This window comes from Balaenoptera ricei, chromosome 18 (assembly GCF_028023285.1).
Source record: "Balaenoptera ricei isolate mBalRic1 chromosome 18, mBalRic1.hap2, whole genome shotgun sequence".
In the NCBI taxonomy this organism is placed as follows: domain Eukaryota; kingdom Metazoa; phylum Chordata; class Mammalia; order Artiodactyla; family Balaenopteridae; genus Balaenoptera; species Balaenoptera ricei.
Window position 1 is genome coordinate 71998050 of NC_082656.1, and position 25392 is coordinate 72023441.

Here is a 25392-nt window from a genome sequence, read left to right on the forward strand (position 1 = left end):
ATGGGAAGATGTGCAGGCACGTGGGTGTGCCTTCTTGGGGCTCAGAACAAACTCCTGATAACAACGTTCCGAGCCCCACGGACACGAAGAACAGCGGCCCGCCCGGCACCCAGGGAGTGGTGTACTCTGCATCCCCTAGAGGTTCTTAGAAAACGTTGCATTCCTCATTGAATTCCATTACCAAAACCGGTATCATATCAGAAAACCACGGCTAACCACATATTTTTAGATAAGGGTTCGTAAGAAGGGGGGGGCGGGGGGGGGGGGTGGTGGTGGTTGGTTCAGAAGTTTCAGCCTGACCTGCGGCAAACTCTGCTGGAAAACTCAGAAGCAAAACAAGGACGTGTGGTGTTCCACGCAACCCCAGAATATGCAGACAACTTTCAAAAAAACGTCCTAATTCAGAGAGAAAACTAGGCTCAAGCCATGCTGTCATCACTGCCACGTGGCTCTCCCAGAGTCAACTCAACAGCAAAGACGGGAAGAGGGAAGAGGGGAAAGCAAGGTGGGGGTACATTTCTATCTCGGTCCTCTCTTCCTTCCTGACACATGCCCAGAAGAAACTGAAAACATTTACTTTAAATACCTATTTAGCCACTGTTTTTCAGGCCAGACTTTGCGGTTACTTAAAACGGCTAAATAGCCTGACCCTCCACTATAAGTATTAAAAATGTATGATTCCGCTTATAATATTAAGGAGAACAGTCTTCAGGCTCAATGAGGTATGAGATACTAGAAAATCTGAAAGAGAATAAGTAGATTTTTCATCCTTGAAAGATAAAATAACAATAAAAAACAAATTTGCAATTCGAAGAAATTAATCATACCCATTTAGAAAAAGAAAAATAAATGAAATCACGAAGACAGCGGATAATAGTGATTAAAGAAATGCCAGTAAGATGTATCCGGACCCATCAGGCCCCAGAGGAGGAGATGCCCATTCTGATCTCAAAATACTCACAAAGCTCGGCTCCTTGTTCAAACAGGCCTCCACAAACTCCTTGAGGGGTTTGCTGTAGTTTCCTTCCAGCGTCGGGGGGTTGTTCTTTGGAATGAGGAACAAAACCTTCATGGGGTGCAGCTCGGAGTGCGGAGGCTCCCCTTTGGCAAGCTCGATCGCCGTTATGCCCAGGGACCAGACGTCCGCCTGCAACAGCAAAGCATTCACAGAGACGTACTTCTTAGGAAAACAATCTCAACGTGCGTCTAAGGTTTTGAAAAAGATACTCATTCTTGACTCAAAATAAGAAAAGATAAGCCTTGGGTATAACTTCAAAATAGGCAACACACAGGAGAAAAGTTAACACACAAAACATCTTCTGCCTCGACATGGAAGACGGCTCTTGACGATTTCTCCTCTTCCCTTTGCTGCTGGAGGTGGGAGGCATTCCACGTTCATTTAAGTCCCTGAGTCAAGGGGACGGGGAACCCAGGGTGAGCGGGGAGGGCGTGTCCGGGGACCAAAGCGTGTTTGCGAACAACCCCGTCCAGTGACACGCAGAAGCCAGCACAGCCCTGCGGCGAGAGCAGGCAGCCTGGCCTCGGACGTGGTTCAGCGCCAGCTCTCCAGCCGGTCCTGCGACCCGAGACAGAACACCTAACCTGTGGAGCCCAGCTCCCTCCTCTGTAAACTGGGACAAACACTAGGGTGGTTGTGCAAGACGCTTCACGTGGCACCCAGGACTTAGAGAAGATGCCCACACATCCACAGACACAGAAGTAAGAGAATATCAACCTGAGGCATCCCCACATGCCCGTCACAGGGTTTAATAGTCAACAATCCACCACACAGGCTATGTTTTATCACCATTATAGCGTAAAGTAAATCACAGGTGTCATGACATTTTTCCCCGAGTACTTCAGTTTGCCAACGTAGGCGCTTTTAGCAACACCTAAAATTAACAATAATTACCCAATATCATGTACTAATTAAACTTTCTCAACTGTTCAAAACAAGTCTTCTCATGGTTCGTCCATCTGAATCAGGATCCAAGCAAGGCCCGTATGTTGCTCTGACTGTTCAGTCAGCTGAGGCTCTTCTAATCTAGAACCGTCCACTCCCAGTCTCCCCAGTGCCCCTGACCTAAGGGAGAAAGAGGCCCCAAATCCTAGATTCCTCTGGGTCCTTCCTGCTGCCGTGCATGTGTTCTTCCAGTTCCTCACTTCCGGTTGAGCGACAGGTCAGCTACATCTAGAGCCTTGGTCATGTTCACTGTCGGCAAGAATCAGGCGCCGAGTGGGGCAGCCGCTGTTCAGCTGCCCAACCCTTCCTGCCCGGCCCAGGCTGTGGCCACACCTGCTCAGTGCAGAGATGAATGGGTTCCCTGACCATGTGCTGGGAATGAGAAGCGCTCTGGTTGGCAGGCTTTCTCACAAGCCGAAACCAAGCCACAGCAAAGAAGACAGAAGCTGAAAATGAAGCGGGAACCCCACAGGCAGGCAAAGAACGGGGCGAGGGGCACAGCCTCCTGCACTCGGCCTACACGACCTCCCTGCTCCTGTCACAGCACCGCAGACCCATCCTAATTCCAGGCAATTACGTCAGAACCTAACACATCCCTCACGCCCACTCCACGGCAGGGAAACGGACAGGCTGGAACACTGAGCAGGTCACCACAGGACCCAGACGTTCCCAACCTCTAACAACCCAGAGAGGACTCACCTGCCACGTTCCCACAATCCTAGGACGTACGAGAAGTCCTAGCAACAATCTCCCCTGGGCAGCGGTGGGTGGGACGACGCCCACCACACCTCCTACTTCCTTCTGTTCCAGTGAAGGTGGGAATAACAGACAGCAAGGCCTGTTGTAAACTCTTTGCACTCAATTTGTACGAAAGGGATGAATCTGGAAGATCCAGTATCGGGAGTAATGTTCCTACCTTCCTTTCCTCTGCTTTATTTTACATGTGTACTACTTTAAAAGTCAGCAGAAGTGTGATGTGTTCCAGGGTCCGACCCCCAGGAGGAGGAAGGTGGGTGCGGTGAGCATCTGTAACCGTGGCGGCCGCAGGAGGACAGGAGAAAGGGCACAGGTACAAGGAGAAAGGGCGAGTTGCAAGAACAGAGGCAAAAATGACGAGTACCCGACTCCTATACGGTAGCGGTTCCTTTCTCAAGTCTGTGCAACTCCACAGCTGCCTGCCTCTCTTGGATTTCATTCAACTGCTATTGTTTGCAAAGCCTGCCACTCGACAACAATCTGGCTTATGGCCATGTAGACAGAGATGATCCCTGATGGATGCACCTCCAGACCCCCCAGCATCCCGTCATCACTTAAACACGCTCTGTTTCTGGAAAGCCCAGCCGATGATGGTGTCTGTTAGCAGCCTGGCACGGGAAATGAGCCCGTGCTCATTTCCTTCAGAGACCCGAGGGCCTGCTATCAGGCTCCGGGCCGGACAACTGACAGGCAGCAAGAATTCAAGGACCTGCACCTTGCTTCCTATCTGACACTACAAACCACCTGAAGTCGACTGATGTAAGAGCCTTCCCAGCCCCGCCCATAACACGCCTCCAAGGTCTTCAGAGAAGAGGCACAGGCACTGCTCTCACCTTCCTCCCCTGGGAGGGTCACCCGTAGAGCCACATCAAGACAAAACGTGTGTCACTCCCCCCGGCGGCCAGGCCAGGAGCCCGAGCCTTGGCCCGGCCCGGCCCGCCCCTTGAACTTCTCTTTGGATCCTCCTAAATCAACCAGGTGCCAGGTGCGCCGCTCTTGACCTCTCGGTGCCCTGGGTCCCCTTCCTGACCCCTGGCTTAGTGCAGAGCTGTCGTCCTCTGTCCCTGGGACTTCTGTGGGGGGCTCCCGAGAGGTCTTCCTGCCCGCAGGCTCCCTCTGCAGACGTCTAACATCCTGCTGCCGAATTTGGAAACCTTGACTGGCACTTGAATAAATGGCAAGCGATTCGGCATTATGTAGCAAAAACCATAAAAATATCCACCCTTGTTAAAACCAATTAATTCCACTTCTAGGAATCTACCCTAAATAAATTTTATATTTAGAAAATGGTAAAGGCTGCCCAAAATACTCAATAGCGGCATTACTTATGCTAAACCTTAGAAGAATGATTACGTTGCTATAGCACATTAACTTACTGAAGTGTCAAGTACTCAACAACGATGTTGATAGACAAACTCAATTGTACTTATGATTCTCTATCACTGTATCTACGAAATATGGCATCAGATTTAGAACATGTGTCTGGATTTTAAAATAAAAGTTACGTGGGGAAGGGCAGTCATTTCCCAAAGCAATTAAAATTGAGGTGTAGGAAGAGAACTGTTTTACCACCATGTGGGAAAGATAGGAAATTTAGCTATTAAGAGAAAACAAACAGTGATTTTCAATAATGAGCCTAAGTCCAAAGTTATAAAGGCAGGTGCTTTGAACTGCAGATATTTCTTTGTGAACAGATTTTTTTTTCTCCGTATGTGGTTAGTTCTGGATAGAATTCCCCTAAAAGTGACAACACAGAATTATCTGCTACTGATGAGCAACAGGGGTGAGGGGATGCGAGTGGGGTGCTACCAGTATACAACAACTCTCCAAATCCTTGCAGTAATACCAAGTTAAGTAAAAGTAAGCTGGCTACATCTCTGCAGACAAAATACAATTTAAGTGGCATAAATAATTTATGTATACCAAATATTGTATAAAGAACCACAAGAGGGGGACTTCCCTGGCGGTCCAGTGGTTAAGAATCTGCGCTTCCACTGCAGGGAGGAGCATGGGTTCAATCCCTGGTCGGGGAACTAAGACCCTGCATGCTGCCCAGTGCGGCCAAAACAAAACAAAGAAAAGAACCACAAGAGGAAGAGGGAAAAAACCATGGAGAACCCCAAGTAACAGTTGTAACTAGTCAAAAACATAGCTCATGGATTTACTAGAAACTATTTGCTTAATTAGATGCAATATTTAGGAACACATTAGTAAGTGGCATCTAGAGGTATAAGACTGTTGATGAGCAACTCGATAGCAATACACGGCCCAACCATCACTTCATGCTAGGATAAAACCTGTCATGAGTCCCCAAGCTGGATGCTTTTCCCACTCACATCCTTCCCCCACCTCCAGGGCGCACTAGCCAGGAGGTGGGTAATTCCTGGTCCTGAAGACGGACCAGGGGAGTCCCATGGGCTGGCATCGGGAAAGGAGGGCCAGTCACGTGCCAGTGGACAGGCTAGCCTTTCTGATTCCAACTGACGGCCAATCCCACTGTGTTTCCACTCATCTTTTTTTTTTTTTCCATCAACACATCACTGTTTCCATCTTTCACCACGGTTAGACTGCAAACAGTTATTTCAGACGTGACTGGACACCAAAATAACTTAGCTTGTGCTTGGGTACTAGGCCTACAGATGCTTTTCTTTTCATCTCATTTTTTCCGGTACTTTCCCAGATTAAAGACTATGTGCTGCTTTTGAGACCAAAAAAAAGGAAAGTCATTTACAGGAGAATACTGACACCGGCCCCTCAGCCTCTACGGGAGTCGTTTAGTTAATAGGAAGTCTACCACGTTCTTCTCCTCAACCTACAATTCCAGCGCAAACGGCTCTCCTCTCCCGCAGCGGGCTTGGTCTGAGCGTCCTTCCCTCGTCTCGGAAGGGCTGAAAGGCCTGCGTCTGTGAAGCCCTCCCCAGATCACTCCGACCTCCTCTCGGCACCGCTGCACCCCGTTCACCGTCAGAGCGCCCGACACGCGGTGCCGCGCTCACTCACTGAAGACGTAAATCTTCAGCACAGCGCTGGGCTCAGCTACGGCAAAGACAGAAGGGATGAGTACAGAGAAGGGGACAAGGTCCTCACCCAAGTCTCCAATCCATCCACTAACACACCAGCCTAATATCCTTACAAAGGAAGGGGAAAAAGATGGAGGTTCTTCGCCGAAGACCCCGGCTCCATCGATGACCCCACAGGCTTCCCGGGGGCAGAGCAGAGCTCTCCCCTGTGGCCCCATCTCCACAGTCTGGGGACTCCTTACACTAAGCCACCCCAAGTCACCTTAAAAATAATATGCCTCTTAAGGCACACGGGCCAACACGACTTAGACATGCTGTGCTCAGACCAAGAGCTGAGGTGGCATCATCAGCCCAGGCAAATGACAAGAGGCCAAATGTACTGGTTCCAGAGGTGACTGTGCCAAGCAGGGCTCTAGACGTATACACGAGACTTAAGGCCAACACCCCCTTCAGCTCAGGGACATGAGGATGCTGGTGAGGCAGGTACGGTCCATCCTCACCCCAACCCCACCTGCCTTTGAGAATCAGCATGTGTGCCCCAACGTGAAACTGTCGCGAGCACCCTGCTTCCCCAGGGACCCCGGGGCTGCCAGCTCTTGACCTGTCATGCAGAGACTAGTGGGGAAACTGGCTAGACATACATGCCAGGACAGAAGGGGGCACTGGAAAGAAGCCGAGTGTGTGCATCAGGAGAGCAGAGGTGCCCCTCAAAGAGCGTAACCGCCCTGCCACACGAGCCTCAGACAGGGGCAGTCACTGGAAACTGCTCCAGACAAGAGCTGCCAGCCCAGGGGCACATCCCCCCACCCTCAGGCCCCGGCCTCTGGCAGCCTTTCCTGACAAACCTCAGGACTCGGGCCCTGAACCTTATCTGCACTTCCCACACCTCCTGTGTCAACAAACCTGGGAAGAGAATTTCACAAACATCTTCACTATGAGTTCCAGCTAAGAGCTGTTGGGTCTGATCCAAGCAAACGAAAGAACTGGCTTTTGCCATAAGCCAGAGTAAAAGGTAAGGTAGGTAAGGGTTTGCAAGAAATGTGACATGCTTTCTTAAGCTCCCCAGCCAAGCGTGCATTCCCTGTAAGTTTGCGACAGTGTCTTTTAATCTGTCTAAAAAAAACACCGCAGCATCTACTGATCACACAAGAGCATTTTGATCTCGACAGCTCCAGGAAAAAGGTGACAAAGCTTCACGATGCCATGGGATCTGTACAGTGCAGAGGCCGCCTTCAGCAAACACCCAGAGAAGCCCTGCCCAGGAAGAAAGGCGGGGAAGGAAGGTCTCAGGCAGCCCGGACAATTCTTGAAGAAGTGTGAGGTGAGCAGTGATGAGTAACACTGAAAAGGTAAGATCTGAATCCTGAGTCACAGGGGCCATGGTTGACCAGCTAACTGACCAGAAAGGGAAAGAAGAGAAGAATCAGTGGGGTGTAATCAGATGAGTTAAGAAACTTGGATTCTAGCCCCAGCCTTGCCAAAATCTAGACCTGAGAACTTTGATAAATGGACCTCAGCTTAAAATAAAGAGAATGAACTGCACACGTAAGTTCCTGTTGAGCCTTAAAACGATACGACCTCAGGAAAAGGGACAACAGCAAAAGCTGCTGCTGAGATCAGAAGTAGCTATGGAGGTAAACCCATCCCAGGGGCAAGGCAGACACACCAGAAACTAGACAGCTCTGCTATCTTGAGGGTTGAAAACCGAATCGTCACTTATTGGCCATTGGCTACCAAGGCCACGAGGACGCCTAGGGGAGTCACGGCCACCATTACAACTCGACAGTGAGAGGGCCAGGTCCGCCTCTGCCGCGATGGACACGCACCCCGGCAACTTCAGCACCAACGCAACAGCTCCCCACGCCGAGCTTGGGTCCCCAGGAAAAGCTACCCTACGCTCCGTGTGCTATGCTTCACAAGGTGGGGATCTGCCAGGTATTGAGAAGATTCCACTTAAAGAGAAGAAATGGTGTTTGGCATGTCAGTGTATCTGAGTTAAATATTTGATTGCCTAGAAATACCGGTTTAGAGAAGCCTGTTCTCTGTGGCCCACGTGGAGATCTCACCGCATTCAGGTCACCGAGACAGAGTCGGTGTGGGATGTGAGAGTGAAATGAGGTCTAGGAGGCGGGGGTCCTGGGCTTTTTGAGTCTATATTAAACAGTTTTAGAAAGTTGAAGGGCAACAGGGAAGAAAGAAGACAGGAAAAGCTGGGAGAGTGCAGCATATGACAGGTGAAAGAGGTTGGAAAAGGGAATCACGATTTTGCCTCAAGTTGGTAAGGAGCCGCTGAGGACGACGATCCCAGCTGGGGGGGATTCTAAACGCGAGGACGGGAGGCTGTGCGGCCGCCCGGAGAGCACTCTTCTGCCCAGGTGCGGGCCTTCCAGTTCGGCGGACTCTCCGTTCCTCCCGTGGGACCCTTTCTGCCCTTGCCCCTTAAATAGTGTTCAGAGTTCTGCCCAAGGCCCTCTGCCCTCCCCCACTTCTCAGGCTCCTCTGACCAGCCAGCCAAGGCACCGCCCCTCACCTTTGAGTCGTAGGCCGACTGCTTGATGACTTCAGGCGCCATCCAGAAAGGGGTGCCCACGAAGGTGTTTCTCTTTATCTGGGTGTCTGTCAGCTGGCCCGCCACTCCAAAATCCGCCAGCTTCACCTCTCCATGTTCAGAGAGCAGGACGTTGGCAGCTGTAAAAGAGAACCAAAGACGTCTCCTGCCGTCATCTGCTGGAGAGTTCCGCCCGCTACCATTTGGGAACAGGCACACGCGTGCCCCAGCACCATCAGGCGCTCAACAAGAACAGGGAGCAGGGCTGTGCTTCCGCTGAGACCCCCCCATGGCCCCCCCCACCTACCCAGGCATGTCGAAGGCACTCTCCGCATACCCACAGGACAACTTCCCTTGAGAAGAGAAGCACAGTTAAAACTCTACAACTAACACTCCTCCTTCCTCGCCTTGGGTATTTCAGAGGAATATAAACAAGATGTTTTCTCACCTTTAATATCTCTATGAATTTTCTTCTCCGAATGCAAATAATCAAGTCCTTTCAGTATTTCTCTTAATATAGTAGCAATCTGGGTTTCATCTAAAGGGCCAGGTTCTAACTAACAAGAAAAAAAATGATTAAAGTTACTTAAATGATTAGATGAAAAAGTGTGAGATGATAGAACAATGTTAAATGGACGAGAATAATCAAACCTGAAATCTTCTTCACTCCAAAACAGAATTAAAACCTAATTAAAAGGCCCTTTTAAAAACCCCACAAAGAACCGGAGAAAATGACTTTGCTGAATGAAGCAAAGCTGGCTTAAGAATCAAAGTCGGGCCAATGAGAAAGGCCGTGGTCAGCCTGCCGTGCCTGCCGGCTGAGCTGGGAGGGATGTCAGTCCAGAAAGCAAGAGCCCAGCACCTCGCAGTGCTGGCCAGGGAGGGGACAGAGGAGCCTGGCTCTGTCCTAACGTAGGTAACGGTTATCAAAACACAAGCAAGTCAAAAAGAGAAGGCCTGGGAGCTGACTGCTTGCTGCGGCTACCCTTGCACCAGAATTTTTTAAATCTGAATTTTAAAACTTGGGGGAAGAGAGCGGAAAAGAGCTCAATCCCTCATGATTGAATTTTTTTATGTGATATGATATATATACACACGTATGTTATGTAATAGAAACATTAGTTAGTATATTACCCCAAATGACATAATAATTGCCTGAGAATAAATTTTTCAAGGAAACTCGAAGGAATTGACACTGACTCCTCACTGTTGTTAATTATACAAAGATGTAAGGCAGACAAGTCAGGTACACACATCCCCATTAAAGGAAAGAAACTCAGACAAGTTCTAGAGCTCAGTTCAAACTGGACAGTAAGCCTACCATCACTTGTACAGCAGAGAATTCAACCACAACCAATCGCATAACTACCTCAGCAAAACCACCTAACACTCCACCCAGAGGACAAACAGTGGAGGCGTCAGAGAAAGGGGCAGGATTCTGACAATGTAATTTTTCATCTGAATGATGATGTTCGGTATTACGTTTTCAGACTTGACAGTGAATTCCACCATAACCCAAATTCACACATGTTAGTCAACAGGACGACACAATTCCATGATGCTCACCGAGTAGGTCTTAAAAAGATAGATTTGCTTTAAACCAAAGGGAATGGAAACCAAGACACGCCTTCTGAGGTAGCGTTCCGACGGACACGTACATTTTCTCGGACAGACAAGTCCTGCTGTCTCAGGGCCTTCAGTGGGATGGTGGTGGTGGAACAGCTGATCATTTCTGGGCCCAGGTCGGGGCACAGAGAGCCCCCTTCTCACTTCATAACAGCGTGATTGCAGCTGCCCCGCTTTCTGGTCCATCCAGCGAGCTGGTCACAGGCCCAACCTGATCCATGAAAATCCGCGAAGCCCGGGAGGAAGGGGGTGGTTCTCGAAGTCGGGGCCACCTCTCTGGGACTCTGGCCCGTCTGGCAGCGGGGCCCCCATGCTCAAGCCACTTTCTCACACTCAGAACCCGGGTGGAAGGGAGGCTCCTTGCTTTTCGTTTCACAGTGTGCTACAGACGCAGAGAAGTCACACTGACAGGTAACCAGCCCCCCAGGAAGTCCTCCAAGTCCTAATTAGGATCCCGCCCACGACTGCCGCAGACCAGGGCGGCCCACTGCGCTCTCTGTTCCGCGGAACCTAATTCCTCCCCAAGTTGTCTGACCCAGAGTCTTGTTCGCAAGAAACACATTGAAACAACTGTTCCTAAGCACACAATCTGGAAACCCTGCCTTGTCTGCCTGCTCCACATCTATTTCTGAGTTCATAGATTGGGGGATTTTTAATACTCAAAATGAGGAAAATGCACTTTTCTCATAGCCTGGGGACAAAGAGGAAGGAGGCAGAGATGCTGGCGAATTTGCTCTTATGCCCCGGTACAGACCGCAGAAGGGTAACCCCACCGTTCAAAATGCTCTCCCAGAGCAGGGCTTCCATCTCCTCCTCCAGCAGGTTTTCACCCAGGCAGACAGCCAGGAACGTCTGGCTGGACTTGGGCTTACCCACCTCCGCCCTCCTATGATCAACTGTCTGGAAAGGAACGGCGGAGCAGCCTGGAGTCATCACCAAGGAGAGAGAAGACTGAGGAACACGAACTGACACATCTTCTGCTGGACCATTTAAGAGCCGGCTCTCTGACTGATATATATATATATATAGTTATGCCCTTTTAAATCTGGCCTGAACATCACCCACCAATGATTCATAGGCGGGGGCAGGAAGAGAGAGACTCTATCTACAGGGCAGGGAGATCCTTCAAGGTGTCAGAATTCACTGTAAAGGGTATTCAGTTGTTCCCTAGAGCACAGAGCTCCTCGCTGGCGGGTACTCACATTCTCCACCACTAACATTCCTAAGCAGTCTCTTCATTAAGAGGACTGTGGAATCTTCAAATAATCTCTATAAAAGAAAGACTCAGAGGGAAAAAAAAAAAAATGTAGACTGCTCCTCATCTCTGGGTGACTTCTAATTCCCCCTCCCAAATCTGTTTTCCCCTCTTCCTCTGTAATACACTCTCGGCCTGCGCGTGGCCACCCAACTAGAGACCGTATCTGCCGGCCTCTGCAGCAGCAAATTTGGCCACATGACTGAGTTCTTGCCAAAGGAATACTTGCAGAAGTGCCCCTTCCCGGTCTTGGCTTTGAAACACCGGCAACCAGAGAGGATAAGGACTGAAGCCCATGGGAAGCCACCCACCTCTGCAGGGCCCGGAGACCACTGACCCCACGTGTGGGAGAGAAATTTCCATCTCGTGTGAGACACTGTTTGGAGACCACCACAACAGCAGCTTGGCCTAAACATGAATGAATATGTCATCTCATTTTTTTAAATTCACATGGCATATTCATTTTTAAGTTTGTCAAGCATCTCTGCCTGACTGAGCAACCAATTCATGTAGCCTAGTTCCTTCTTAATTAAGATTCCAAGGTTGCCCCTTAGATTCTCCTATCATACGGACTCATCTTTTAGTCAGTGAAAAATCTTCCAGTCTCAGGCCCTCTGTTGCTAATCCTTATTCCCCTTCTCCCAATTCACCTCATGCTGTTTTATTTTCCTTGTAGCACTTTCCCACATGCGATATAATCAACTGTCCACCTCTACTTGGAAGCTCAATTCCAGAATGAAAAGAAAGCCAAAAAAAAATTAACTATCACACATGCTCACAAGGCAATCCTGGGTGAAGGAAGGTGCCATCTTCCTGCCCAGGCTAAGGTGTTATTAAGACTCAATGCAGGGAATTAAACTAATGTCTCACAGCCTAAGTAAAAAGGCATGATAACTAAAATGTAGAGTGAAAAAAGCCACCCGGTCTATAGTATTTCATTATAGCAGCCCCAGTGCATGAAGAGAAAGGATGAATCTAGAGCGAGGAAAGAGCCGGCGAGATCTTCGTGCTCTGGGAAATAGCAGAGCCCTGCCCTTGAACAAGACACCATCATCTTTCCCTCCACGGGCCTCGTGTACAGGGGCTGCTCCGAAGACATACAAACATATCAGCATTGTGCCTCTTAACAGAGAGACATTAAACAAAGGCAAGGTGGGATTTTTCTAAGAAATACCCCAAATCCATATATTCAGCTACCTGGTAACAAATCTTCATATGCAACAATACTCTGGTTTTTAGAATCTTGTGTAAACATTTAATAGACACTCTCAAAATAATCTTAATAGTCTTCAACATTCAGAAAACTCTTGTATCCCATTATTAAAGTGCATCTTCTTTGAGGACTGGGGTCAGGCCAACAGAAAAGGGATAAGAGATGAAGAAAGATATGACAAAGTCAGAGGGAGGGGAAGGACAGCGCGGGGTCAGGGCTTTGCAGCTGGTTAAAACAAGGTCCAACGTCCAGCTCTATCTGCTAGCTGGCACACCTAACTTCTGAGTATTTCCATTTCCTCGAGTAAAATGAGACGATTTGGGGACATTCAAAAAGGGACGCCTGGTTCTTGTCACCAGAGCCCCTGATGTGGAAGATGAATGGCAGTTTGCTGGGACTCGCACCATATGGGATTTTAGTTAATAAGTGGAGAATTCGACACTTCCTTCCAACTGTAATGTCTAAAATTTCACAGACTTCAAAGCTCCAAAGAAAGTTACCACTAAATAAATTATTGTGGCATTAAGAATGAATAAACTAAAGCATTTAGAGACTAGAATTGCTGTTCTGAAGGACTCAATGTTGGAAAAGAGTCCCCACAAATCATTTTATACATGCCACAAATGAAACTCACTTAAGATAATAGTAAATCTAATTATACAAAATGAGGCAATTTTCTGCATTTCTGTAGTATTTCCCAAAGGAGTAAAAAAAAAAAAAAAAAAAATGAAAAGCTCTTTGTGTCATATGTATAGTTACAGAAAAGAAGCAAAGGAAGTCATAAAATTTATCCAGCTGTTTTGCTGCTTTCTCCATTTTAATATCACTGTTTATACCATATTAAATTTTTTTCCTGAACTTTCCTTTCGACCAATTGCTTTTACGGTTTATAACATTATGTGATTTTTTTAAAAATTGGGTACATAAGCCTTTCAGAGATACATACAGTTCTAGAGGTTTTACCTTCCCCCCAAAATACTAATTGTTACTATTACTGTGAGAAAGTAAACTCCTTTTAATCAAAGGGTATTTCTTTTCTTAGTGAATAAAATCTGTGTAAACTGTAACCACCAAAAAATGCTAGCTTCTTTCAGCTGTGAGACCAGTGAAAACTGCACACCTACCATCCTGACAACTGTCTAGCAAGCAGAACCCACGCTCTAACACTAAAATGATAGATCAGGCCTGTCTTGGAAATCACCACTCACCCAAAAGCCCAGCTTTTACAGGACAGGCAGGGAAAGAGTGCTGATTACGTTGATTTCACCACATAACCACACGGGGATGAAATGTCAGGGGCTAAACAACTGTGTGAGATTTTTCAAAATTTGTTTTGCATATATTGTGTTTCAAGGATGACTTAAGTAATGCTCATGATTTACTGGTTATTTCTGAGCATCTCATCAGAGGCCAACATGTAACCATGTTTTACCACAAGAGGGGAGTTACAGACTGTGACTTTGAGGTCATCCTACACCGGAGCTGCCTCTACCATGTGTGTGGGCTGGACACCTAGGTCCAGGCCAGGTAGGAGACACCGCCACTGGCGGGGGTCCAGCTCCACCACAGACACACTGTGAGCGCAGCAAGGCCTCTCTGCGTGTGCATCCAGGAAACAGAAACACGCGTTCCTGCTTGGCCTGACGGCTGCTCCCATTTGTGATACTGTGCCCGTCTCTTACCTCTGATATCAAATTTTAATTTTAAAAATTCTAGTTCTGATTAATCATAAATGAAAATGTTCCACGCATATTTTAGAAGCGAAGTTACTATCTGAAACATGAAACAATGATGGGGTACCAGCTCCACAAAAGTTAAAACCAGTTTTAGAAAATAAGAAACTGTTCTTAAGTCAGACACAGCAGGCGACATCCTTCATGGCTGCTTGGAATGAATTCACTGGTTTCCCATGAAATAGCAAAACTGTCTTCAAAAGCAGATCTGTACGCAGACGTAAGCTGGGACGAAGTGAGAGAGTGGCGTGGACATATATACACTACCAAATGTAAAACAGATAGCTAGTGGGAAGCAGTCGCATAGCACAGGGAGATCAGCTCGGTGCTCTGTGACCACCTAGAGGGGTGGGATGGGGAGGGTGGGAGGGAGGGAGATGCAAGAGGGAAGAGATATGGGGACATATGTATATGTATAACTGATTCACTTTGTTATAAAGCAGAAACTAACACACCACTGTAAAGCAATTATACTCCAATAAAGATGTTAGAAAAAAAAAAAAGATCTATAATTTACAGTAACGTATCAGAAGCAGAAATCCCTATTATAAGGAATAGTTTGGTCCTTTTTTCATGCAACTTAAAAGGGAAACAGAAATGTAAACAGAATTATCTTTACAAGCAAGACTGACTGAGAAGACCTCGGATGCGTATTAAACGTCCAGCGTGATACTTACCAGGTCCAGCGCGGAGCCTCCACCAAGATATTCCATTATTATCCATAATTTAGTGTCCTACAGAAAAAACAAAAAGACAAATTATTTTTTTTTAAAAAGCAGAAAAGATTATTTTAAATAATCTAAGGGTATTTTGCGCTGTCATTTTGGAACTAGAATATTTTATAAATACACAACAGCGGGAAAAGCGTGTCCGAGTGAGAACTGGGTGGGAAGCCTGCGCTGTGCCGGAGGGGCCCCGCACCAGACCCCCCGGCAGTGCGCTCCACAGCTACTGCACCGGGGCTCCGAGGGGCGCGTCTGTTTTCACACAACCTCAGGGGGCGATCCTCTGGCACAGGAGCGTTTGGGAACCAGTCCCCAAGGCCAGTACCATGCACACCCATCCCGCCCTGAGCGTCAGACAGGAGGCGACCGGAGCACAGCCCTGGGGACGGGCCACCTCCCCGCCGCCTGCAGCTCTGAGATGCGCAGAGGGCAGGTGGCATAGCTGGTGCGGCCTGTCCCCCACTGCCTTGCTCCGGAGCTGGGCGGCCACCCTGAAGGCCACCGTCCTCCCCCTCCGGGATCTCCAGGAGAGCAGAGGGGCCCGAGCCTCGCCCCAGTCCTCCAACCCCCTCACCAGCCTCTGTGTCTTGCGTCTCTTCCATCCGTCTCTCCTGAAGCCCCCCAGCGCCCATGGCTTCCAGGGTTCTTTTCAAACACAAATCCCCAAGTGCTACTCCCTTGAAAGCCAGCCAAGCAAGCAAACACCCACCCAGCCCTCCCGGGGGATGAGGGCACACCGGTGCGGGGTCAGGAGCACAGGGCCTAGGGGTGAGCCAGACCCCGGCTCACAGCCTGCAGACCTGGCGGTTGCTTCCTCTGAAGCCTCTGACTGGGCGCCTGGCCGAGTGAGTGCCCACGCCACAGCAGGCAAGCTTGAAGGCTGGGGGGGCGCGGCGACGTGCCGCGGCCTGCGGCGCCCGGTCCACAGCCTGGGAGCAGGTATGCCAGCATCAGGCTGCCTCCCTGCTAACGCGGCACTCTCCGGTTGCTTTCAAGTGCATCAAAAAGAAGAAGAGCAAACAAAACCCTTCCTAGGCTCTTTGGTACCTTCAGGATGGAGCTGAGCCCGAGCTCTTCAGAGTAAGCAGGGCCCTCGCCAGGCCCCATCCTCGCTGCTCCCTGACTCTAGCGATGCTGAAAGATTTGCTCTTCTGGACTGAGTCGCAGTTTCCTCAATCAGGAAAACCCTCACCGGCTCCCCTCCCCCGCCCCCCACTTTAGCACCTTTGGTCTGATCTTCACTTAGATTTGCTTGTCTGTGTTTCCCACCAACAGCAAGCTAAGCGGCTGGGGGCAGCGCCTGGCACGGTCAAGCCCAGGAAAGGCGGCCTGTGGCACCTGTAGCGGAGGAAGGGCAATAATGCTGACTGCATGTTCACTTCAGGGAGGCACTCATGCCTGCGCTACACTTGTAAGTTTCTTTTACAATTTAAAATAAATCCTGACATTTGGAGCCAAGTCTGTGATATTATAAAGAAACATCCCAAGTTTTACTGTATGTGGAACACCTTCTCAAGTCTTTAAATGCCCTTGACTCCTGATACGATGAAGACAATCCCAGCCTAGACTGGAAAAGGCACGGAAACCTTACCTGCTGTGTTTGGGGTCTACCCGATAGACACAAACATTTACTCACTCAATATTCATCCAGTCCTGGGCACCAGCCTTGAGCAGGATCCAGCACCCCCTGCTTCTGACTTCAAGAGAACTTCCCGGCAGAGAGAGTATTCTCCAGCCCTCCTTTATTTCACAGATACGCCCAATTCTTCCCCACGCCAATACCTCCCGAACACCTGCTCCTCGAAAAGGTCCGTGCTGTTTCCTCTAGACACCCCAAATGCACCTTGTTTGAGAGCGAGAAATCAACTACCGCGGGGAACGGCCGACACCATTTTTGACGGCACAGGAAAAGCTAAATGGTTTTTCTATAAGGAACTTGGGAGTGCACATTTCTACTCTCATTCTCTTTTCTACAGCGCTGTCTGGCCCGGCTCCCATCCCTTTTACTTTGTGGGTGTTGAGGGTGAGTTCCCTACAGCGACATCAGCTCTGGCAGGCAGGTTCCCCCACCCCGCATCTGCATCTGTGGGGAGCTGGGGCAGAGGAACAGGACACCCTGGGAAACAGTCTGTGCTGACTCGGAGGTTCAGAGTCACTTCGCAGCTTCCGGAAGCAGTGAGACAGGTGAACCCGCCTCATCCTCCATTCCAAAGCTCCAGCTCCTCACTACCTAGCAAGGAAGCAAAATAACCCTTTGCACGGCTCTCTCTCCTTTCAGGGAGTCATGACAGGGGACAAAGTGACCTGTTCTCCCGCAACCCTCAGGGGCACTTCAGCAACAGCAGAACACCTGGCAAACCAGGTGCCCCCAGCTGAAAGGCTTTATAAAGTCCGAGCCTTCACTGTATCTTCCTCGAGAGGAAGATGCAGTAAAAAGACCAGCCCCGCTTCTCTGTTCACCCAGCTCGTTCCTGGTACCAGACAGGCCAGGGCCTGAACGCTACCCAACACGAGGTCTGCCAGATTCATGGGGCACTCAGGAAAACAGCACTAGGTCCTTCATTCAGGCCATTGCTTTTTAAATACTTGGCCAGGTCGTAGGACCCAGGTGCTTGTGTCCCCAGTTCCACCAGTTCCACCAGTCTGGGAATGGAAATTGCGTCAAGAAAGGTTCCACTGGTCCCACCTCTCAGCTGAACCTGCCTTCCCACCTCATGGGGTGTGCCGCTCACCTCGGCCGCCGAGCCAGCGAGAGAGCGGGGGAAAGCCCTGGGGACGAGGGGTCAGCGGCCTCACCGGCTCTGTGCTCTCCGCAGCCGGTCCCCTTGGGGAGCCCGTCTCTAAGGCGGAGGCCAGACCTCCAACGACTGGCGAGTCACAGCTCCCAGGAGTGGGCCCCAAGCGAGGGGACAGCAGGACCTGCCGGGTCACAGAGGCGGAACCAGCTGACTTTTAAGATGAACCGAAGGATGAGTTGGCACCGGGGCGGGGGTGGAGGGAGGGAACGAGGCTGGTCAAGTGCGGTCAGCCAGCAGGTAGGGCAGGAGTGAAGCTGCAAGAACCTAACGTGGAGGGCGAGGGGAGGGCCAGAGAATGGTCCATCCCGTAGCCTGTTGATAACACTTCACACTTCCTCCCAAAAGTCACCGGAGGGCACCGGGGCCGGCTCTCGCTCTTACTCAGCCCTTGAGGTGTGCAAGGACGAGGCCAGGAGCAGCGAACAAACGGACAAACGCCGCCTGCGCGGCGGGGAGAGGGGCGGGCTGGGGGCGGGGCAAGGCTGGGGGCGGGGCACAAGCTGGGAGGCGGGGCACAGGCTGGGGGCGGGGCAAGGCGGGGGAAGGCAGCCTCGCTCAAATGGACACGGGCAATGCCCTCCACCGACAGGGAGCCCTGGGGGAGGCGGCAGAGGACAGGCTGACAAAGGTATCCACAGGTCCTTCACGCAGCGAGGGTCACTCTCCTTTCTCTTTAAAACAAAACCATCGCTGGTTTTAAGATAGCTGACAGCTTCTACCAAATTCCAGTACGAATTCCCAACTCTGTGGCTTGGCGGACCAGCCCCTGGCAAGCACGGACCCACCTGCCTCCTCCTCTCACCTCCAGCTTCTCCCTGCGCCCAGCTCCAAGGCCCGCAGGCTTCTGCACGGCTGCTCCCGCTGCCAGGTGGGCCGCCCGCCGGCCTCTGAGGACAGCATTCGGGGTGCCCCTCGCCCTCCTCCATGCCCCAGGCCCAGACTCTGTCCTCACTGTCCCTGCCTCAGGGACGGCAGCCCGGCTCACCCTCCGCCCAAGACTAGCCCCACCAGCAGTGCCCTCCGTTCACCCGCCACCTCCCATTCCCACGGGTGACCCCAGCCCAACCGGTGACCCCACTACCCGCTTCGTCACCTCCCCCAGCACTCTCCTCCTCCACGGCTGCATTCCTCTGGACTCAAGCCTTCTCTTTCTCTAGGCTGACTCTAGAATTCCCCAACTCTAACCCTCAGCTGCCGGTGTCTCTTTCTGACCGAAAGGGAAGGGCACTAAGAACAACCTCTGCCTGCCTCACACGCTGACTGGGACAGAGATGCTGCGGACGTCATGAAAACCAGGGGCAGAGCGAAGGCCGGGTCTCAGGATGAGCGGGGTCCTGCGGTGCAGACAGGACCTGTGCCGCGTCAGCTGGTCCCCGCGCAGCACCTCCCCTCCAGTGCAGGACACTCGTTCAACACAGGCAGAAAAGGCCTCTGAAATCTGCCACCAGTCACCATCCCAAGTAATAATTTCTACCACCCACCCCCAAAGAAGAAACATTCAGAAGGGAGTAAATGGACCAGCTCAGGAAAGATGGGCTCTGAGGGCTGCAGACCAAGCGCTCCCCGCGGCTCCGTCAGGATTTCTCCCCTTCGGCACCGCCGGCACTTGGGGCTGGATAACCTCTGTTGTGGGGCTGCCCTGTGCATCGCAGGGCGCTGAGCAGCGTGCATCCCTGGCCTCCGCCCACTAGAGGCCAGTGGCACATCCCCAGTCCTCGGGGCCAGACACTGCCCGTGGCCTCTGGGGGCCAAAGTCGCCCCCACTGAAAACCACTGAGCTGCACAGTCAACGTCCATAAGCCTGAAGTGCTACTGCACAGAAGTGCTGACCGGTTAATTCTCTCCTCCCCTTGGCAAACTCAGTTGTTACACCCTGCAGCCTCCAGGAGATAGGAGACTATCACTAACTCACTGTGAGACACCTAAGCTTGGAGGGCCTCAGCCAGAAAAAAATGGCAATAATCTGTATTTCTAACCTCACAGTTCACCTGACAAGAAAATGAGATAATGAATGTGAAAGCACTTTGCAAAGCTCGGGGGACTAAACACAGGCAGAGTGCTATTAGCCCCCTCAACAGCGTCACCCGTAAGTGCCTCGAAATAACCTGGTAAAACCGAAAAAGCCCAATTAACAAGACTAAACGGTATTTCTCTGCATGGGAGTTTCTGAGCGGAATAAAATCTTGAACGATGATTCATCCACATTCTACACTAGAATGAAAAAATAATTACTGCCCTACAAGCCTTGAGGCATGAGTGTTAGAGAAGGATGGTCTGGTCAAGGGACACAGGTGACCTGCTCGATCAAGTGACCAAGCACTGTCACGGCCCAGATGCAGAATCACTGCCCTCATAAAACCTTCCAAGTGAATGACGTGTGAGGCACTCTAAGGAAAATAAGTAAGAGTTCTTAAAATAAGAATGATTTTAATCAGAATAATTTCATGTTTAAAAAATGACCCCAGACAATGGAAGTTACGAATGACCTTGTAAGAGAATTTTCTCATAAGGGAAAGAAAACAGTTATTTATTTAATAACTTCAGGATTCACCACTTAAAAGGCACCGAAGTGTGTAAAGCGAGGCGTCTCCCTCTCGCCCCTGGCTCCTGGCTGTCCAGCCTCCGCGCCCACCAGCTTAGCGACGCATCTTCTGTGACTTCACAGAAATATCTCTGCAAATACCTATCAACTCCTTCTCCACTTCTATCCAAATGTAACGCTCTATACACTGTTCTATACCTTGCTTCTCCTTGGAGCATTCTATACTTGTCCATAAAGGAATTCCCTTTTTTTTTTTTTAAGCCGTAACTAACCCACACCCTATTGACAACATCAAGTTGCTCCCATTCTTTTGCTATGGTGAGCCAGGTGTCAATTTCGTGGATGTACCATTTGGGGAGTTGCTGGAGGCTGAGTCAAAGGAACACACTTGAATTTAAATAGATAATGACATTATTCTTCAAAGAGGCTGCCTCCAGCAACGTGTGAGAGCTCATTTCCCTTTTCTTTGCCAACACACCATGTCCCTTGACAGTGTAATCCAACTTTTTTTCAGTCATTCTTAGGAGGTGAATGAATTGTGTCCCCCTCCTAAATTCATATGCTGAAGTCCCGACCCTGAGTACCGCAAAACGGGACTGAATTTGGAGACAGGGTCTTCAAAGAGGTGTAAGTTAAAATGAAGTCATTAGGGTGGTCCCTAATCCAATGTGACTGGTGTCCTCATAAGAAGAGATGAGGACACAGGCACACACAGAGGGACAACCATGTGAAGACACAGGGAGGAGACGGCACCTGCAAGCCAACGAGAGAGGACTCAGAGGAAGCCAGTCCGGCCGACACCCTGACCTCAGACTTCCAGCCTCCAGGTTTGTGAGGGAATAAACTTCTGTTGTTTAAGCCGTGGGGTCTGTGGCACCGTGTTACGGCAGCCTGAGCAAATGACGGTCATCAATCCACTGCCCAGGGGAGGGGGGGGGGCGGGGGGCGTATCTCACAAAGTTTGTCTTTCTCTCATTGTAAGGCTGAACACCCTTACATATTGAAGAGTTGTGTACGTTTTCTTTTTTGTGAGCCCTTATTATCCTTTGTCTGTTTTTCTATTGACCTAATATTAGGGGGAAGTAGCCTCCTGTAACACGAGCCACAAACACAGCATTTTCCTCGTCTGTCTTTTGATTTTGCCTTTGGTAGTTTTTTGCTCGTGGAAATTAATGTACACACACAACACCAACAACAACACCGCTTACAGGCAAGCTTGCCCTGTACTGTCTGGAGGTGGTGGGCTGGCACTCGCCACGTTCACAACCCTCACGGGCGCTTGACAGACATCAGACGACGGAGAGGTTAACTCAAGGTGAATGAGAAAAGGGGTGGATTCTGCACCGTTAACAAAGATTTTTACACCATGAACTCTGAAATGAAGTTAAGCTCTGCTTTTGCCTCTGCACTGTAAGGAAAGGCTCAGCCCAGGAGGTCTTTTACTGAAACAACGGGGAGTCCCAGACTTCCTTAGGAGTGTGGTTTTTAAAGCAAAGGTACCTTTTTGCTAAGGTGCTGTGCAGGAACCCAGACTCTCGAGCCCGGGTTTGGATCCTGCCTCTGACCCGCACCAGCTCTGGGACCCTGAGACCAGGCCTGAAGCCGCGTTCAGTTTCCCATCTGCTCCCGGGACTAAAGAACACCCCACCTCAGGGGCGTGCCTGGCACACAGCAGTGCCCATGAACTTGAGCTATTAATACCACACTAACTTTAGAGTGCCCCCTGTCTGAACCCAGGTCCACTGGGAGGCTTGTGAAACTAGGAGGCAGGAAACTGGTATCGAAGCCCAAACCCCACCTCGTTTTACAGTCAAAGCAACTCCCTGACATTCATGGCACCTTCCAACTACACTCAAGGCACAGAACACGATCCCTGACCTCAAAAATAGCTGATTTAATTGTTCCTCTGTCTCACAGATGCCAGCATTCCTTCAATGATTCGCGCCTACTACACACACAGTGTCACTGGGGGTCTATAAAATGAGTAGGGTCCGGGCTCTTTTCCTAAATAAATCACTTTTCATAAGAGAAAAGTGGGCAAATAACTACCACCAGCCAGCCTGTGGTGGGTACCACAAAGACACAAAATGCTGTGGGTGTTCAGAGGAGAGGCCCGTCTCATCAATTACCTACACAACAGAACTAATGGGGAGAGAAGAAAATGAGAAGATCAATCAGAAAATCAATGGCCAATAGGCACATGAAAAGACGTTTAATGTCGCTAATTATTAGAGAAATGCAAATCAAAACTACAATGAGGTATCACCTCACACCAGTCAGGACGGCCATCATTAAAAAGTCTACAAATAACAAATGCTGGAGAGAATGTGGAGAAAGTGAACCTTCCTGCACTGCTGATGGGAATGTAAATTGGTGCAGCCACTACGGAAAACAGTATGGAGGTTCCTCAAAAGCTAAAAATAGTTTCCATATGATCCAGCAATCCCCCTCCTGGCATATATCCAGACAAAACTGTAATTCGAAAAGATACATGCACCCCTATGTTCACAGCAGCACTATTCACAATAGCCAACAACCTTAATGTCCATCAACAGATGAATGGATAAAGAAGATATGGTACATATGTACAATGGAATACTACTCAGCCATAAAAAAGAAGGAAATAATGCCATTTGCAGCAACATGGATGCAACGAGAGATTATCACACTAAGTGAAATAAGTCAGAAAGAGAAAGACAAATACCATATAATATCACTTACATGTGGAATCCAAAATATGACACAAATGAGCCTATCTATGAAACAGAAACAGACTCACAGACCTAGAGAACAGACTTGTGGTTGCCAAGGGGGAGGGGGCTGGGGTCAGCAGATGTGAGCTTTTCTGTATAGAATGGATAAACAAGGTCCTACTGTACAGCACAGAGAACCGTACTCAATATCCTGGGATAAACCAGAATGGAGAAGAATATATTAAAAAAAGAATGTATATAGGTATAACTGAATCACTTTGCTGTACAGCAATAATGAACAGAACACTGTAAATCAACTACACTTCAATAAAAAAAATAAATTAAAAAAAGAAGAAAACAGAAAATTGAAGCAGGATAAGCATGGGGGGGGACGACGACGGGTGCAGGGGGGGGACGACGACGGGTGCAGGGGGGGACGACGACGGGTGCAGGGGGGGACGACGACGGGCGCGGGGAGGGACAGCCCAGGCTTCCATTCTTTCACGAGGCCCTAAAAGGACAACAGTGGTCCAAGACAAAGTCTTCTAGTGCTGGAAACAAGCATGCAACCAGAGAAAGGCCACTACCTGCAAATATCAACTAAAATGACACTGCGCAATAAAACCTGAAACGGCACAAAGAGAAACAAATCAACTGAAAATTTCTGGATCAAATCCTTAGAAAAAAATCAAAAGCATCACTACGAATTATCCAAAAATACTGGAAACACTACATACACCAAAAGCTATACAATACAACCAAAGATTTATTCGGAGGAAAACACAGTATTACACATTTTCATTACCAAGCCAAAAAAAAAAGGGGGGCGGGGTAGGGAGAAATTTTAAGTGTTCAATATGGAAGTTAGGAAAGAAGGAAAAAAGAAGGAAACCTAGGGAAAACAAATAAAGATACATGCAAAATGGAAAAATATTAGAATGAGAAATCCATTTTATTTTTTAAATAAACTCCAGCTACTATAATCAAGAAAAAAATAGATAACACTAATTTTCAAATATAGCAATAAAAAATTACAGATGGAAACACTTTTAAATGCAAACAGAACAGGTCACAATATTTTATTATAATAAGTTTAAAAATCTACAATGAACTAGATGATTTCTTTGTAATGTATGAATTAAAATTTACTCAAGAAAGAAGAAACGGGTAGGGGAAGAAATGGATCAGTTATGGTCCTCTAAAAATATCTATATAAAGAGGAAGGAAGGAGGGAAGAAAGGATGGGAAGGAGGCAAATGATTTTGCCCTTGAATGTTTTAAAAGAACAGAATATTCTAGGAACACTCCTGAAGCACAGGACTTTTCCTGACATCACAACATAACACCAACACCTGGAAAAGGTTATCATCAGTACAAGAGGAGGAGGAGGGAGGTGCGTTTCTACGTGCCAGGGATGCGGTGCCTCCTGGGACAGAGGGCTGTCATCTAACGAGAGGAGTTTCTAGAGAAGAAGAAAGGTGCTTTTGGAAATGAACATTAGGTGTGAGAGTCTCCGCACATGTGAAACGTTTGCATCGTATTTTCTACCACCACCTGCCCAGCCCCACCAGGCCTCGGGCCTGCCTGTCGGCCAGGTCTGCAGTGCTTTCCAGAGGCCTGAACCCTCCTCTGTGTCCGCTCGCTCCATCGCCATCAGAAACCTGACATGACAGCGAGAACACAGCCAGAGCTGCTGTCCTTCCAGGCCATCTCTCACCGCCCCCACCCCCGACCACCAGTGGCCCAGTCGGCTGGGACCAGGACGCTCGCGGAAGGAGGGGAGAGTGGTGTCCTCCAGGGCCTGGGGAAAGCCACACCCTCCTTCACCACAGGCTCCCTGAGGGGACAGCCCCAGGGCACCTCGGGTCTTCCTCTTGGTCCAGCAGGGGGGGGTCCCAGCCTCATCCCGCAAGAGTGCAACACCGCAGCACCGCATGCTTTACTGAAGACCCTCATAAGGAGTATTTCATTTGATTCTCCCGGTAATCCTGTCCGTTTAGGTAATCAGCTTCTTCCGTAACGTGAATACCTCGTTAGCGCGGGGAGGGGGAGCAGCTGGGGCTCAAATCCAGACTTAATGTTGAGTCAGAAACCTAAACAGCAAGAACTACAGTAACAAACATCACAGACTCTAAGCAATTTCTAAAGGATTCCAGTGAGGAAAACATGTTCTAGGGTAACTGTTCTTAACTGGTTTCCTTTCAGAGAGCAATGAACTCTAATCTTACTGCCTGAAAAAAGACACCGGTTGACAAAAGGTCTGCCTGTGACTTGCGGGATTCACACGCCCTGCTCCCTCATGCCAAGAACAAGAACTTTTGTCCTCACGTCCTGCAACAAACTGGAAAGAGCACTGAGCCGTCCCTAAGACGCTCTTCTCCGGGTTTACGTCACAGGCTTCTCTCTCCTGGAAGAGGCCGCCTCATAACTGTGTGCATGTGTGCGCGTTGAGGTTCAGTAATTAAGCCCCACCCCACCCCCCATGGGCACTGAGGTGCTCCTCTCTTTTGCATCAGCACA

At 49.4% G+C, this 25392-nt stretch overlaps 1 protein-coding gene across 4 annotated transcripts in view; it reads right to left on the reverse strand.

Annotated features, from left to right (window-relative positions):
• STK24 (serine/threonine kinase 24) overlaps positions 1-25392 on the reverse strand; it is a 103426-nt gene that overhangs the window by 10792 nt on the left and 67242 nt on the right. For all 4 annotated transcript variants that reach the window (XM_059902526.1, XM_059902524.1, XM_059902525.1 and 1 more), the window contains exons 3-6: positions 14792-14848; positions 8736-8844; positions 8270-8427; positions 962-1147 (exon numbers count right to left, since the gene is read on the reverse strand). In XM_059902526.1, coding sequence (XP_059758509.1) covers positions 962-1147; positions 8270-8427; positions 8736-8844; positions 14792-14848 — 510 coding nt within the window. The remainder of the gene's footprint in view (positions 1-961; positions 1148-8269; positions 8428-8735; positions 8845-14791; positions 14849-25392) is intronic.